We start from the raw sequence: 17,633 nt of genomic DNA, 5'->3' as shown, positions 1-17,633 counted from the left end.
TTTTTATCTTCTTCCTTATTCTTCTTGTAACTTATCTCTCTATGACCAGCCTCTGACAAGCATTCGTCTGCCTTTCCTTATAACTCATTTTGTTGTTTTGCTACCATTCTTCCTTTTCCACATTCTGCCTGCTTTGTTTAGTTTTCTGCCTTAATTATATTTCCACCTCAGCTATAAGCATGCCACTCATGCTTCCTCTGTCCACTGACTTGTCTGTAGTGTATGTATCTGTACGGCATATTGGAATTCTCCAGTACAATTATATTGCCTATAATTTTGATGCAACCAAATGAGCTATTTTAATACACATGTCATATTATTAGGTGACTCCGTGTGACATATATGAGGCTAACAATATCTTTTCTTATGTATATGACAAGTATTGTCCGTTAACCGCATTCAGCTGTATTTTTAATATATGCTTTTTATTTAACTTTCTAGTGTTTAATTTTCCACATTTTCTGGATTACAGCTTTTGAGAAATGGGTCCACTTCATCTCTTTGAATACTTAAAGCTCAAGTTTCAATTGCTCAAAAAATTAATTTTTTTTAGCAAGGAACATACTGCATTAATTTGCATGTCCTGTGGAGGACTTCTCCCCCACACTCTCCTTTCTAACTTTATTATTCTCAGTCTGAAATGACTGCATCTTGAACAGTAATTAGTGATAAGCAAAGAAAACTTGTCTTTCTCCAGGAGGTTGCAATCTCAAACCAAGCAAGCAGAACAGTGTTCCCATGTGACTGGAACAACACAATAGGAGCATGTGCCACCAGGAACAACTAGTTACTTGGTTACAGGTATTCTCTCTTCAGCTGCCGGTGAAGAGTTTTTTTTTTTTTTTTTTTTTTTTTTTTTTGAATAATTCTCCAGTACAATTATATTGCCTATAATTTTGATGCAACCAAATGAGCTATTTTAATACACATGTCATATTATTAGGTGACTCCGTGTGACATATATGAGGCTAACAATATCTTTTCTTATGTATATGACAAGTATTGTCCGTTAACCGCATTCAGCTGTATTTTTAATATATGCTTTTTATTTAACTTTCTAGTGTTTAATTTTCCACATTTTCTGGATTACAGCTTTTGAGAAATGGGTCCACTTCATCTCTTTGAATACTTAAAGCTCAAGTTTCAATTGCTCAAAAAATTAATTTTTTTTAGCAAGGAACATACTGCATTAATTTGCATGTCCTGTGGAGGACTTCTCCCCCACACTCTCCTTTCTAACTTTATTATTCTCAGTCTGAAATGACTGCATCTTGAACAGTAATTAGTGATAAGCAAAGAAAACTTGTCTTTCTCCAGGAGGTTGCAATCTCAAACCAAGCAAGCAGAACAGTGTTCCCATGTGACTGGAACAACACAATAGGAGCATGTGCCACCAGGAACAACTAGTGTGTGAGCAATTGTGATGCATGCAGAAGTGTCTGGAGTGACCACAAGCCCCCAAGAATGTTGTAGGCTTCTAAATATAAACACATTTTTTTGTCTCTGTTTTTTAAACAGTACTGATTTCTAATGAAATATCCTGATGTTATGACATACATTTTAGATCTTCACTTTTTCTGTTTTATATTGTCAATATTTTATGTTGAAATTGTTTGTACTTATGACATATATTTCTTTGAATTTTTCTCCTAGGACCCATGTTCAGAAATAAAATAGTCATAAATATTCTTCTTCCAGGTGATGTTCTGGTTCTCTCATTCTTTGAATGAGCTATCAGAAAGGCCACATTTTATAGATTATTCTTTGCTTGCTTACTAACCAGGTATATCCAACAACTGGAATGTCCACAGAGGTTCCTCACTAAAAGAATACAGGGCATAAGCAATATGTCCTACGCAGACCGCCTCAAGGCCTTATCCCTGTATTCTGTCTCCTACAGGCTGTTGACGGGAGATCTATGCCTGGCATACAGGGCATTGTCAGACCCCACTCTGATGGACCTCCTTCATATCCAGAAAACAAACAGTAACATAATTACTCATTCTAAAGACTTAAACCTTACCTGTGATATAAATAGGACCTGCTGGAGACATAGGTATGTATCCCAGAGACTACCTTGCCTATGGAACAGGTTCCTCATCCATGTGAAGCAGAGTTCCTCCTTAACCCAATTCAAGTGCAACTTGGAAAACTGGATGGGAAACCCGAAATTCAACCCTGGTTTGGCACCTGTGTCTCTAATGCAAACAGGTAACCTGTAAATGGTTCATCTCCCAGGCCCATGCTTACACTTATCAAGGGTATCAGAACTTGTCAGAGATTTGGGATGCATGGCTAAGCTTAAAAGGGCCCTTGTGGTCATTAGCCTAGTAAACACCTATGAAACTATAAAAGGGGTTTGCATATAAAGATCATATCAGACAATCTTTCTGATGGTTCTGATTTTTTTTTGGATGAGCTGCAGTAGCAACTGTTGCAGGCAACATTGAAACAGGACAGATTTATTATATAAAACAATAGCTCTTACGAGGTGCATGAGTGGTTATAATGCAGCTGTCAACCTATCCTGAAGGAGTGGATTTGTATTGTGAAGCTAACTTTATTGAAGGTACCAGTAATGTTTCACTATGCTTAATGAAAATAGTACCAAAGTAATACTGGTTGATGCACAGCTTGTTAGCACCAGAGAAAGCAAAATATTTTTTTTGCCAATCCTTGCCTATTGATTATCTGTCTATCTGATTGCCAAGACTCTGCTCATTCATTTCCTAGGCCAGTCAGGGCACAGTCATCATCTAGGCAGCCATCATGGGATTTTTGTGATGTCGTCCACTACTATATCTTCTGTATCCACACAAGCACTAAAAGGAAGGAAATGCAATGGGGGCATTAAGAGGCAGTCATCAGTTTCTATGAGTGATGTGCCCCTCCGGCAGTCCTGTCCTCCCAGAGATTCATTACTGAGAAACACACCCAATAATATGCCTTTCAACCTCCTCCTATCTGGTTTCTTTAACATCTGAGATACTACTTGTACCTGGATCAGCTGGGTTGTATTCAGGGCTTTTGTCCTTCTATGGCACGAAGCCAGCTAAAAACAAAATGTTCTGACTGGACTGTTAAGCATTGCAAAAGCATTTAAGCCCCAAGCAATCAATAATTGTAGAATGCTACATGTTTAACCATATAAGTCAGTGGTCAGAGGAAAGGATGTCTGGCTGTATAGCAATATTGTAACTGGGTAGGGAGTTGTCATTTCAGAAGAGGATTAGATGAGATATTAAGGAGGAGAATAGTATGTGGCATGTATAATGACAGCATACAAAAGTGACTTCTAGCATAGCCTTAGTCAAATCTTTAAGAACATATATTTCTATAGAAAAACAGCATAAGTTTCCACTGAGCTGCAATAGGATGTCTTAGTGCACAGAGAAGCAAAATTTTTCATGGTAAAACATAATGCCATGAAAAAGCTTGTTGGTATAAGGAAATACTATAGAGGCAAATGAATCACTCCAGAGGTAGTAAGGATCAAATGAAGACATTAAATAGGATGCTGGGGCAGTAGTGCATATCATTCCATTTACTGACTGTTTCAGCATATTGCCCCAAAAAGAACAAGGGTATTATTAAAAGCATATACTGGTAAACAACCAGCAGCAGTAGGAAAGAACAAGGTGTCAGTGACATATAATGATAAAACACAAATAATGGATTTGTATGTGTCTGGTCAAGTAGGACCTCAGCTGTATTACAAGGAACAGCTACATAAAATTGACCTAGCTCATATTTCAATAATGCCTTAGATGGTGCATCACAAAATGGTGACTATGGACTGCATGAGTCCCTCTTAAGGAATGGAAACAACCAAGCATCAAAAAGTGGTACAGTGCATGTCATATTTTAAGTGTAGAATCACCTGTGCACATCCTTAATGAGATTCTTAAGAGTTCTCCAACAGGGGTCCAAATTAAGAATATGTGTTTTGGGTGTCTGAAGACATGACATCAGATACGTTACTAGTGGTGTCATTCAAGAACATTAATTTATAAATCCAAATAAGTTAACCATATTTGTTTCAAGGTCATTGAATAACACAAAGTAAATGAGTGAAACCCAAAAAGAAATTAAGACCTAGCACTGTTACACATTCAGTGTACTTCAGAATAAAGAATCCAGATGTGATCCATGGAAACCATATCGCCAGACAAGTACCAATGGGTGAATGACTAAATAAGTGCTTATGAATATATATATATATATATATATATATATATATATATATATATATACATATGGATTTACTAGACAATCTCGAAATAATGAAATGTCGAATTACTGAATAGTGGAAACCCCACATGCCCAAAAACCCAAAACCGCAAACAGCACAATCGCGACCCTACACACACACACACACACACACACACACACACACACACACACACACACACACACATACACCTACCTAACTACACTAAAACAAACATAACAACACACACAAACACAACATAACACACAAATACACCTACCCTACCTATAAGCAGGGGGGCAAGCCCCCCTGCACCCCACATGTAGGGGGCTGCACCCCATACTCCCCACTTATATATTCTAACTCCGAGGTCGCACTAAACACACAAACACACAAAAAACACCACTACACATACTCACACATACTAAAATCCCTAGTCAATACCTTTGCACAAACACCACTTACCTGAAACCCCAGATAAATCCACAAACTGCACCACACGTCATGAATGCAACACCACAATAGCAGAATCGACATTTCCGCATTCGACATAGTGCAGTTTCACGTAACTGCACTTTCCACTGTTTAGTCTTGATGTACTTAAATTTGATATTTCAGTACGTCGAGATTGTCTAGTGAATCCATATATATATATATATATATATATATATATATATATATATATATGTGTGTGTGTGTGTGTGTGTAGTAGTCCAGCTTCAGCAATTCAATTCCAGCATATCTAAAGTCAGGAATCAACAAGTGTATTGTCTCCATAATCTTCTTATTTTGGCTTTTCCCAGTTAGGGGTCACCACAGCGGATCACCTGTCCGCTCATGATTGGCCGTGGAGTTTTACAATGTTGAGTTGCCAGCCCGGCACCCAACCTTCCACAGAAGGCACACACACACACACTCACACCTAGGGCCAATTTAGAGTGTCCAATCCACCTGCAGCATGTCTTTGGGATGTGGGAGGAAACCGGAGCACCTGGAGGAAACCCACACAACCACAGAGAGGACATGCAGACTCCGCACAGAAGGCACCCCAGCCGAGGATCGAACCAGAGAACCTCTTGCTGTGAGGCGACAATGCTAACCACTGCATCACTGTGGCCACCCATTAAGTCTCCATAATGGTGTACAAAATATCCAAGCAAGGCTAATGTAGACAGTAACCACCAGTCAAAAACAGAAATGCAGACCGCAAATGCTGGAACTGAATTGTTAGAGATGGACTGTTTATTTCGTTCCGCGTACTTCCTAGCTGGTAAGTGCACATATATGTATATATATATATATATATATATATATATATATATATATATATGTGAATATATTGGTCTATGTTGTTTGATCGAAATCTCACAATATCGAACAAGCAACATCGAAATCTCATTACAGCGAAAGTGCACTACATCAAAAGTGCACTTTCGCAAAAGCTGGTTCTCTGAACCGGAAAACAAAACAAAACAAAACTGCTTTAAACAGTATTTTGCAGGGGGGGGCAAGCCTCCCTGCACCTCCCCTACTTAAATATACTAACTCTAAGATTGCACTACAGTGGGGAAAAGGATATATTTCCTTATCCCCACTGTAATGCGCTTCGGACAACCGGCTTTTGCGAAAGTGCACTTTCGATTTAGTGCACTTTCGCTTAAATGGGTTCGATCTTCTGATTGTTGATAAACTGAGTTTTCAATAATCAGAAGTAGACCCATATATATATATATATATATATATATATATATATATATATATATGTGTGTGTGTGTACAATCAGACCAGTGCTTGATGATGAATATCTAGAGAAGAAGGTATTAGGAGTTGCAACACAAGCAATGAAGATAAGGAAAGAAACAAATTTCACAGTGATGGAACTACAGTAGCTATCTACTGCCATGATGGGTGGTCAGGCTTCTAGATGGATTATGGGCTCTAACACCACACCATCTACAATGTATGACCAGTAGACATGTCAGCACCTGACATTCATACCAAAAATGTTGCAGAGCTCTTGATGGAGGAATCTGCCTTGGGGTATGGGTGGGGGCATTTTCTAGATGAAATTATACAGGCCATTGAAACAAGCCTAGTTGGGCTTCTAGGGTACTAGTCTGCTAAAAGAAATTCCCACAACACTGGAGCTAAGGAAAAGGGAAGGTCAGGGTATCTGGTAAAAAAATACTGATAATAACTTTTGAAACAAATAATAATAATAATAATAACTGAATATTACATGCAAACAGATACTAAGATGACTTAGTGGCATACCAGGTTATGTTGCTACCTCACAGTGCTTGGTTCTACAGTTTGGTTTTCAGTTGGTTATGTCTTTTGGGTGGAATGTGCACATCATCTCTGAGTCTATGCTGCTTTTTTGTTGGGTGTTTCGGTTTCTTCCCACATCCCAAAGGTATGTCATAGGTGAATTGGTGTTCCTGTAAATTATCTGTAGGGGTATGTGGCTGCGTGAGAGTGTGTATGTGAGTTATACAAAAATTTGGTTGCCTTCCACCTGGCAAGTACCAGGATAAGCTTCTCCATAGTCACAAATAGGATTAATCAGGTAATCAGTGAATGAAAGCATTAATATATATTACTAAATGCATTGATACAGTAGTAACAGTAATAAATGTTTATTGTTAACTATTAATTGGAATATTCCATAGAATGTTTTATATGATGCATGCATGTAACTAAATAACACATGCATTCCTATGCGCGCACACACACACTCACATATTTACATAAGTTATAGCAACCCTTCTTTGTATAGTTAGAAAATTACTGCCTTAAACAGATGTTCCTGTTGTACTTTTGATATAGTTAAGTAGTTCCAACTGACATGCATTTTTAAGAAGGAAGAACGTGTAGTGTATGGTGATGCTACTGTACACAACAGAGCATGCATGCATATGCACTTTTCCGGCTGGGACGTGTCATTCAATCATATTTCAAACAGCAGTAAAGATATGACAACCCTCTCCTGAGTTCATCAAATGTATTTGATAGTTGTTCATATTGTTTAGATGGTAAAAAAAACAATAGTTTCAGTTTATAGAGCAGTAGTACATTCCCACATCTCACAGGCATGCTAGTAGGGGACTAGTGATATTTCAAACTGCTTTAGGCATACCGCCCAACCTCTTAACACAAGATCTCTGAACAAAACTATAAATGATGGGGGGGGGGGGGGGCAAAGCCTCAAAACGGGGGACAGATTAAATTTTTTTTTATAAACTTAGAAAGTTGCTAGAATAACAGATTTTGCATTAGCATGCAATTTCTGAAGGATATGAAGTTTGAAACTCAAATGTTTCCTCATTATTTAGTGACTTTGATCCTTAATAATTTGCCAGTAAACCATAAATTTTATGAGGAATACGCTTCAAATAAGAAGCAAAAATCTGGACATTCTGCAAAATTCTATACAGGTGAGAGGTATGCTTTAGCTGCATGTGTGTGTATGGACCCTGTGATGGACTGGCATCACATCCAGCAGTTATTTCCTGCCTTGCACCTGTTTCTTGCTGGGATAAGCTTTGGTTCTTCCAGGACCTTAATTACATACTCCTCAATTGTACAGATTTTCCCAGAATGTCCAAATTTTGGCCTTATAAAATTGTGGTTTTGTGGCAAATCAGTGGTAAATCATTAAAGATTGAAGTTCAAAAATAATGACAGACATTTGAGTTTCAGATGTCATGTCCTTCAGAAAATTCATGTAGTGCAAAAAAAACTGTAATTCTATCAACTTTCTAAATTTGTAAGAGCAATATTTAATAAATAATTGTCCCTAATTTTTGGCCTTTGCCCCAGTTTTATTTATGACTTCATCCAGATTTCTTGCTGTTAGAGGTTGAGAGGTATGCTTCATTATGATAATGCTGGTATTGGAAACTAATGAATTGTTAAGAACACACCAAATGGAATCTGCTTTAAATAAAACATGACTCAACAAAGTCAACCCAGTGAAGGCACTGCATAGTCTGAAACTATACATGAGAATGCCCTTTATACATTAAAAAAAGGCTATTGCTACAGATTGTATTACAACAATGGTTGATAAAAAGTCTGTGCTGGAAAGAAGGTAAACCACATTTCCCAGAATCCTCTGTTCAGCACATGTGCAGTTCAAAGACAGTATGATTGTCAACATCCTGTGCATGTAGTTTCTTTTTGTCAGTATCATGAAGGCTTCTGTTTGTTAGTTGTTCTGTTTTGCTTCCTCACCATGTTCACTCCTCTGTCCTTCAGCAGTTGGGTAGGGGTTACAGCTCAGAACAGAGAGTTTCAAGATGTAGAAGAAAGTCAATTACAGACCTCAGCAGCACAGAATGGAACAAGAAGCAAAGAAGAGCCAGAACCGCTTCTACAGCATGCAAAAGTGCTGGGAAGTAAGTAGTTAATAATCAAGATAAACTTATAGTGGGTTCTGGTTATTGAAATCACTGTACTACTGCAGTATTTTGGAACTGTTCCTTTGGTGACAGCCTTTATATTATTACTTTTTTCTGCTACAGCATTTCTTTCATTGTTGCTTTATATTTCTGCATGAGTATAGTTATGTAACTGGGCATGTTAAAGTTTAAAAAGCCACTGATGTAACAGTAGTAGTAAGTATAAAAAAATGGCGAATGATTAGCCATTAAGAAAATTTTTGATATAGTAATATTTAAAATTATTTTAGAACAGAAACTGCAGAGCTTGAGTTTTCAGTGGAATGACTTCCTCATGCCATGCATATCGGCAGTATGAGTCCAGTGAGTAGCTGTGGGTCTGGGTATGTTGATAAGATAGAGTGCTCAGATTTCTTTATGGGGATCTGGTAAAATGACTAGTCCGACACTGAATGTGTGGTATGTATTTTAGCATGCTGAAAGCTGCATTGTCTGTTGAGGAATGTCTCTGGGAGGATGCTGCAGGGTGAGAAAATCATGATTGTTCGTATTTGTATACACAAGGATGCACAGCAGCAGCAAAACCCTGCTTTGTTAGCCAGTGACAAAAATAGTTTATAAGGAAAGGCATTTCCCTCAAGAATTCACAGTAAGTAATATAATGGTGTGAAATAATATGTAAGGTATAATTTGTGTAAAACAATAAAGTTTTGTTACAATGGATCAGCGACTTTGAACACTTGACATGGCGGGTGAGTTCTGTGCACTTCTGCATGCTTAATATACTAACTCCAGGGATGCTGTGCCTTGGAGTAAATAGATTGCCTGTCTCGTCAAAACATTCTCACCTTATTTAAAGGGTTTTCATCTGCCAGTCACTCGAGAAATGCCAAAACATGTGCAGAAATAAGAAGGGTATTTTAACATGATGTTCTTTCTGAAAATTATTAATGGTTTTGAGTAAGATAAAATTAGGTTAGATATATCTTTGACACCCATAGGTTAAATCATGATTTTCATGCCAAACAACTTTTTTTATAGATTGTGAATAGTTGTTTTCCCTCCACTGTATTGCAGAGATTTTTTTTAAAACAACAGCATGGTGGCTCAGTGGTTGGATCTCTGCCTCTCAGCTCCAGTGTGTGTGTGTGTGTGTATATATATATATATATATATATATATATATATATATATATATATATATGCTGTTTGACTCTAGCCCTCATTCAGTGTGTGTGTGTGTGTGTGTGTGTGTGTGTGTGTGTGTGTGTGTGTGTGTGTGTGTGTGTGTGTGTAGAGGTGTATAAGTGCACATATGTGTAGCTAGGTCATATGCAGTCAAAATGCCCTAGTAAGACTTTTGAATTCAATTTATCCCATATTCCTATTGGCTGTATGGTATTCCATTTCCCCAATATCTTTCCACTATAGTTCTTCTAACTTTTATTGATCAGGACTTTAACTTTCTTGTTCCATGTTCTTCCTTTTAGTCTATGTCTTTTGTCCCTTCCTCCCTGACATATGTTTCTGGGTTCTACTTATCTCTTCTAAACTGCCTTTACTCCTTGATTGTCTTTTTTGTCTTTATTGTAACCGATCCTCTAATCCAATATCCTTTTAAATCTATTGCCACTAAAACTGCACAGATGATATATGGCCACTAAAACTGCACTTAGGTTCTCACTAAGGCTATGTGGAGTTGTAAGATAGTTTACTGCTTTATGGAGTCTATGCCTAATATTGTGCACCTGGTGTCCTGTTCATAGGTTCATACTAGGCTATCTGCCCTAGGGCATTTATAAGCCTAGCCAGAATGTGTGTGGCTTTCACCACCCCTTAGGATGAGAATACTATACCCATTAGTTTGCTGTGCCTCTGTCCAGCAGTGACACAGAGATGATTCCCGGGGTAAACCTACGATCTCCCATCCACTCGTCAAGATTTCTCGTGAACAGAGTCAGTGAAGGGCTCTGCCTCACATGGACTGGGATTCTGTTCCATAGTGTAGGAAGTCTCTGGGTGATGAATCTGTCCCTCCAGCACGTCCTATTTATATCCGTGTTGAGGTTTAAGTCTCTTGCTCTCGTGGCTCTGGTGGATTTGGATTTTTTGAGGTGGAGCATGTCCATTAATTCCGGGTTGGACATGGCCTTGTATGTCAGGCACAGATCACCTCTGAGCAGACGGTATGCGACTGAATAGAGCTGGAGTTTCTTCAGTCGGGCAGCGTATGACATATGTTTGAGCCCTTTTATCCTTTTGGTGAGGAACTTTTGAGGTCTTTCCAACTGCTGCAGGTATCGGGTAAGGTACATTCCGAATGGGGCGTTGTACTCAATCATTGGTCTGATAAGTGAAGAGTACAGGGGTACAATGACCTCTCCTGATCTGGATGTGAATCCTTTCATGATCAGGTGGGCAATGTAGAAGGTCTTCCTAACCACTTTGGCAATGTGAGTGTCAAAAGAGAGGTTACTGTCAACTTGGGTCCCCAGGTCCCTGATAACGTCTTCCGTGTTTAATGGATTACCACCTATGTGGTAATTAGGGGTTACCTTGTTTTTCCCAAAGGGTATGACTATACATTTTTTGGCATTTAGCTTAAGGCCGTGGCTCTGGCACCAGTTATCCATTTCTATGAGACCTCTCTGGAGGATGTCTGTGTCTGATGGAGTGTCAATTATGGTGCCCAGTTTGCAGTCATCTGCAAATTTTGTCAGCCACAATCCCCTTATGTTTGCCTGCACTTCAGAAAAATAAATGCCGAACAAGAGGGGGCCCAGGACTGAGCCCTGTGGGACACCGCTCGTGACCGGCATAGAGTCTGACATTGCACCAGCAACTCTAACCCTGTGGGTTCTGTCCTTGAGCCAGTTTGCAACACATCTTGTGACATATGGGTTTACATCTAAGCTGGTGAGCTTTTCTATGATGCCCGAGTGGGGTATTGTGTCGAACGCTTTTGCTAGGTCAAGGTAGGCTGTGTGAACTGCCTTACCCTCATCAATGGCCTTAGTGACTGTTTCGAAAAAGTCGACCAAGTTCAAGAGGCAGGATCTGCCCTTGACAAAGCCAAATTGGGTAGGATCCAGTGTCTGTAGGTCCCCAATGTCTTTCTTTATGAGTTACATTATGATCCTCTCCATAGCTTTGCAGACAAGGCTCGTCAAGCTTATGGGGCGGTAATTTCCAGGGTCCGTAGAAGCACCGCCTTTGTGGAGTGGGACCACAGTTGCCGTCGCCATTCTTTGGACGATCCTGTAGTAAGGCTAAGGTTAAACAGCAGCCTTATGTGTGGGTTTAGTTCCTCATTGAGTTCGTGTAGCACACAGCCGGGGACACCGTCCGGTCCCATTGATGCTGTGTTTTTTGCTTTAGAGAGCAGCTCTCACCTGGGCATCTGAGATGTTTGGGAGGCTAGACTCTGGTGGGATAGATATTTCTCCTTTTGGGGTGGAGGTAGGGGAGAAATTTGCACTGAACATGTCTGCCAGTATGTTGGCAATGTCTGTGGGTTCAGTGATTTTTGTATCATTTTGGACTAATTCTGAGCATATCTGGGAGTTTCCACCCAGGTTTCTAACATAGCTAAAGAAGGCCTTATGATTGTCTTTTGTGTCTTTAGCGATTTTTCTCTCAAAGTTGGCCTTGGATGATTTTATGAGTGATCGTAGTTTTTTGCTAGTATTGATCAGAGATGCCTTCCCTTTTAGGGATTTTGCTCTGTCATGTAGTAGCTTTCTCCTCTTTTTGTAGAGTTTGTTTATGGCTGGGGTCCACCAGACCGGGCGCCTGCCTTTGGTGGAAAGGGTCTTGATTTTATTAGGGATTGCTTGATCCATACATTCCTGGAGGTGCTCGTAGAAGGCATTTGTAAGGGTTTCAGCAGCGTGGGTTGTGGTTTCCACTGGCTCGGGGGCCTTGAAGGATACCACTCCAGTCTTAAGAAGTGTGAAGTTTGCTTTTGAGAAGTTCTTCTCTGTGGTCTTTTTTGCTGGGGTTGGGGGCGGGATGTGGATCTCCAGTGAGATTAATTTATGGTCTGATCTCACCAATGAGGGATATACTTCCGGTGTGGAGCATTTTGTCCCCATGTTTGTGATGATCCTTAGTTACTATTTATTTATTATTTTATTTTATTTTACATTTGTTAACCGGGCTGGTCCAACTGGATGCATATCCTTTTTCAGTAGAGGCCCGAGGAGAAAAGCTCCAATCATAATCTTAAAACACAAAATCTCAAAACAAGTTATATAAAAAAATCCAGGTTATAACAATGCAAGTTACAAAAAGTATAAATAAGTAGACGCTGTACATTTACAAGGTTAGTAAAAAAAAAAGTCCATTTACATAGAAGTATAATGAGACAAAGATCAATCATCTGGTAAAACATGACAGGGAAATATAATATACTAATAGAGTATATCAAGTTCATGAGTCACCATCTTATATTTGTGGTAAAAATGTATTTCCAGATAAGTGATAAGGGAACAAGAATTAGGAGATGAGGACTGGATAGATTTGGTGTGAAGGTATGAAATATTAGCTTAATCAGGTTCAGGACATGGGCATAGCCATAGTGTCTTGAGATATTCTTTAAGGTTCTTTTTGAACTGTTTGTGAGCGGTAGTATTTCTGAGATAGATTGGGAGGGCGTTCCATGGCTTGCCAATGGAGTTGGCGAAGAGGGCATCGCCACCAGAATTATTGGCTTTAATGGTTAGGATCTGGGTGCTATTGGAAGATCGGAGACTATTTAGGTTAGTGTATGGTATTAGTATGCTACACAGAGCGGGGGTTCTGTCTGGTTGGTTAATTATTTTCCATGCTTCAGAGAGTTGGTTTAGTTTGAGAAGATTGGGCAGTTCCAACCACCCAAGTTGCCTCAGGTTATGACAATGGTGGGTGCGATATGGAGAACCTGTTATAAATCTAGTAATGTGGTGGTAGGCCTGGGAGAGCATGTTTAGTTCACGTTTATGGAGGAAAGAAAGGACTGGGGAGGCATAGAGGAGTGTAGAGAGGAGATGTGCGGGCAATGGTAAGTTTAGCAGTCTGAGTAAGAAAATTTTTTATTCTGTACATGGATCCAAGTTTTTTGTTAACAGATTTAACTGTTTGGGTGATGTGTATGTCAAATTTGAGCTTATGGTCAATAGTTACTCCTAGTAATTTGGTATTGGTGACAGGGGTTATGATAGTCCCATTGTTGGATTTGATACAGAAGGCATTACTATCTGTGTTTGGGAGTTCTTTAACTGGGGTAGAGAAGACGTTGGGAAAAAATAATAGTAATTTGGTTTTGGTTGGGTTGAGTAGGAGTTTGAGGTCGGTAAACCATTTTTCAACTAGAGAAAAGCAGAGTTGAGTGGTGGTTTGGAGGTTGAAGAGGGAGGCATCAGAGCAGATTAAGGTGGAGTCGTCAGCGTATTGTATGCAGGTGGATTGAGGGATAACTGAGTGAAGGTCATTAATGAAGATGGAAAACAGAAGTGGTCCAAGTATTGAGCCTTGAGGGACACCAATGGTGTTGGGAAGGAGGTCTGATAGTCTATTTTGCCATAGGACAGCCTGTTTCCTATCAGCTAGGTACATTTTGAACCATGTTAGAGCTGGGGTGTCCAGATGCAAGGATTCAAGGGTGGACAGTAGGAGCTGGTGGTTGACCATGTCAAAAGCTTTTGACAGATCAAGAAAGAGGCGGAGGATATAAGTTTACTATTGCGATTGTTATTAATGGAGTCGACAAAGGAAAGGAGGGCAGTGGTTGTACTATGGTGGGGGCGAAAGCCATGTTGGGTGTTGGATAGGAGATGATTGCATGTTAGGTAGTGAAGAAGTTGTTTGTGGATACATCTTTCCATAATTTTTGCTATTGGGGACAGTATAGCTATTGGTCTATAGTTTGAGATTTCCATGGAGGTGCCTCCTTTGTGAAGTGGGATGATGTGGGATATCTTCCATACAGTGGGAATACTAACTTCGGTAATGGTTCTATTGATAAGGATGGATATAGGGTATGCAATAACTTCAGCCGCTATTTGTAAGAATTCTGCTGGGAGGTGATCAGCTGCTAGAGTGGTTGGTTTAAGTTTTTAAGAGAGAATATATGTATGATGTGGAGACAGGTTTAAAAGTGAACTGGGTAGGGGTCTCAACTTGGGGTTGTGTGGCAGATGGGGGAGAGGAGGTTAGTTGACTGGCAAGGTTTTGGATTGTCTCGGTGAAGTAAGAGTTAAAGGAATTGGCTATTTCTTCCGCCCTTGCTCAATGAGCTTTTCGGGGTTGGGGTAGTAGTTTTTCCTGGGTGCTGGAGGTTGTTGAAACTAGCCCAGAATTTCTTTGGGTTATTCTTGTGTTTCTGCTGGAGGTGGCAGAAGTATTGTTTTTGTCTAAGGTAACGCTGATTTGGTTGTGTTTCTTAGCTGTTGAAATTTGGTTCGATCTTGAGGGGTTTTGTTGCTCTCCATTTGACCCAGGCTTGGTTACGGAGTTTAATTTTAATTTTGTTTCTCTAGTAAGCCAAGGAGCTATGCGATTTTGGATCTAATTTGTCTAGGAGGGCATGTGTGTCAAGTATCTTTAGGAATGTGTTGTTAAAGTAGGTCACACTCTCCTGGAGGGCAGAGTTCTTAATAAGGTCCAGTTACAGCATTTTAGTTCATCTAGAAATTGTTGAGGGATAAATTTCTTTTGTTTCTGATTAGTCTATATACAGGAGGGTTGGAAGTAGGGCATTTGTGTTTAATAATATAAGTTATGAGGTGGTCACTGAGGTCATTGGGAAGGTGCCAGTAGTGTAGTTGCTTGAGTCCCTATTGGTAAGGATCCAGTCAATAGTGCTTTCTTTTTGGAGAGAATTGCCTGTTCTGGTTGGGGTTAGGATATGTTGGGAAAAACCATATAAGTTAATGGGTTGTGGGGTTGTATGGGTGGAGCAGAGAGACCAGTCAATATTAACGTCCCCAAGTACTATGGTTTCTTGTGGGTAGTTGGTGGCTGACCAGCACAAGATTTGCTCTAAGTTTTCTATATTCTTCCCCGGTGGGATATAGGTGACTAAGAGGTTAAGGCATTTTTGAGTGTTAAGGCAAATTTTTAGGGCAATTAGTTCTAGGTTGCAGATTATAGGAGGTTGTACTGTATTCCTATGGATATTTAAGGTATTTTTGAACATAACAGCTATTCCTCCTCCTTTTTTCTTTAAACGATCTGCCCTGAAGATATTATAACCGGGTGGAAGGATCTCTTGATCCTTAGTGGAGGGTTTTAACCAGGTTTCAGTTAAACACATAATGTCAGGTGAATGAGTAGCTATCATTGCATGTAAGATGTGAATTTTATTGTTAATGCTTCTAAGGTTTAGATGCAGTATTAGCAAGGAGTCAAACGGTTTATAGATTAAGTTAGAGGGGTTTGGGTTTGAGATTATAGGGGGGCCTGGGTTAGGATGGATGTCACCATCAATGATTATTCTAGTTTTCAGGTAAACTAGAAATCTTTGTAATTTAAATAGCAATTTGAGGTTGGTTATGTTAGTTGTAGTTTTGGGGTGGTGAAGCGTGAGATGGACTACTTTGGGGGACATTGCCTTGTCTTGGTAGAGTGGAGGTGTAATAGGAACGACATATAGATGGTATTGGGAGTTAGTGTGGCCCTTGTGGAAGGGGATTCCTACCAAGGATTGATTTTCATACTTAGTTAAGAAATAGATGGTGAAGAGTAGTATTGTTGTAAGAGGGGCCACGAAATATATGTATTTAGCCATGCTGGTGGTAGGGATAGGATATGAAGAGGGGAAGGAGGTTTGGTGTTAGACTTGATAAGGTGGATGGCCTTGAGGTGGGAGGAGTAGTAGGGTGAGTGACGGGAGTTGTGGATTTGCAGGGGGAGGAGGTATGGTGTTAGACTTGTTAAGGTGGGTGGGCCTTGAGGTGGGAGGAGTAGGGTGAGTCCCAGGAGTTGTGGTTTTGCGGGGGGGGAAAGTGGGAGGGTCTGGCTTTTCCTTTAAATGTAGGGGTACTGGGGCGGGTGGGATATGGGGGCAGGGAGGGGAGCGAAGCGGAGCGGGGCATCCACTGCCAGGAGTGATTTAAACAGTAAAGAATGGCTGTACAGTACCGTAGCAGAGCTCAGGTAATTATAGCTAGGGCTATACTTAATGTAGCAGCATAGCCAGATTCCTGAGATTAGTGTGATACTGTTTAACAAAGAGGAAATCTTCAGATTTAACCCTGTAGAAATGTACTGATAGGGTTGACTTTATTTAATCCTTGTTCTGGTCCGAGCAGTTGCAGCGGTGAGCGAATAGTGTCTGGGGAACCCACAAGTAGTTAGGGCGAGGGACTACCTCCAGCTCCTGTTCCCTCTGTAGTGCAAACTGTTTAAATGACTTAACAATAATGCCAGCATTGGAGCAGTCATATACGAAAATGGAGGGACTCCCCATCCACGTCTGCAGGTCATAAATGGAGAGAGGAATGTACTGTGTATAATTCTGTAGCATCCTTCAATGAACTTCTAAGCATATCCCACAATGTCTTACTGGAGCCATGTTTTTGAGTGAAGTGGTCCACTGTTTCAACTGAGCCAGCAGGAAAACCTACCTTCTGGAATACTACAGAGACCTGAATGATGATCATCACTCCCAGAGACCTTGTTTCCTTTCTGTATACCTGTCTCACCTGAAACATTCTGCGTCTATATTTCTAGCAAAAATACGTAACTAGTATTTTTTGCATTGAATCCCAGTTACTGATTCTTTGATCGTTCTGCTATTGTACCTTTGCTTTTTTTCAGCAGTCCATATTAACATCAGTTGCGTCTATATCATGTTGTCGAAAGACTAAAATGTCGAACGGCAATATGATCGTAAATGCCATACATCTAAACTGTTCTTGTGGGGGGCTGCGCCCCCCACACCCCCCGCTAATTATATATACCAACTCCGAGATCGCACTACAGTGAGGAAAGGGCAAATTTCCTGATCCTTACTGTACCACGATCCCACAACAACACAC

General features: G+C 40.0%; 1 protein-coding gene across 1 annotated transcript in view; it reads left to right on the top strand.

The window, feature by feature from the left end:
* Positions 1-8,349: 8,349 nt before the first annotated feature.
* The window catches only part of LOC122792429 (synapse-associated protein 1-like), a 353,118-nt gene continuing 343,834 nt past the window's right edge, over positions 8,350-17,633 (top strand). Inside the window, exon 1 of the mRNA XM_044060219.1 lies at positions 8,350-8,610. Within this exon, the coding sequence (XP_043916154.1) occupies positions 8,448-8,610 (163 nt within the window). The 5' untranslated portion in view covers positions 8,350-8,447. The remainder of the gene's footprint in view (positions 8,611-17,633) is intronic.

The sequence above is a fragment of the Protopterus annectens genome, chromosome 1.part2, assembly GCF_019279795.1.
Source record: "Protopterus annectens isolate FY-2018-M chromosome 1.part2, PAN1.0, whole genome shotgun sequence".
In the NCBI taxonomy this organism is placed as follows: domain Eukaryota; kingdom Metazoa; phylum Chordata; order Ceratodontiformes; family Protopteridae; genus Protopterus; species Protopterus annectens.
This window is presented reverse-complemented; position numbering and strand designations above follow the sequence as displayed.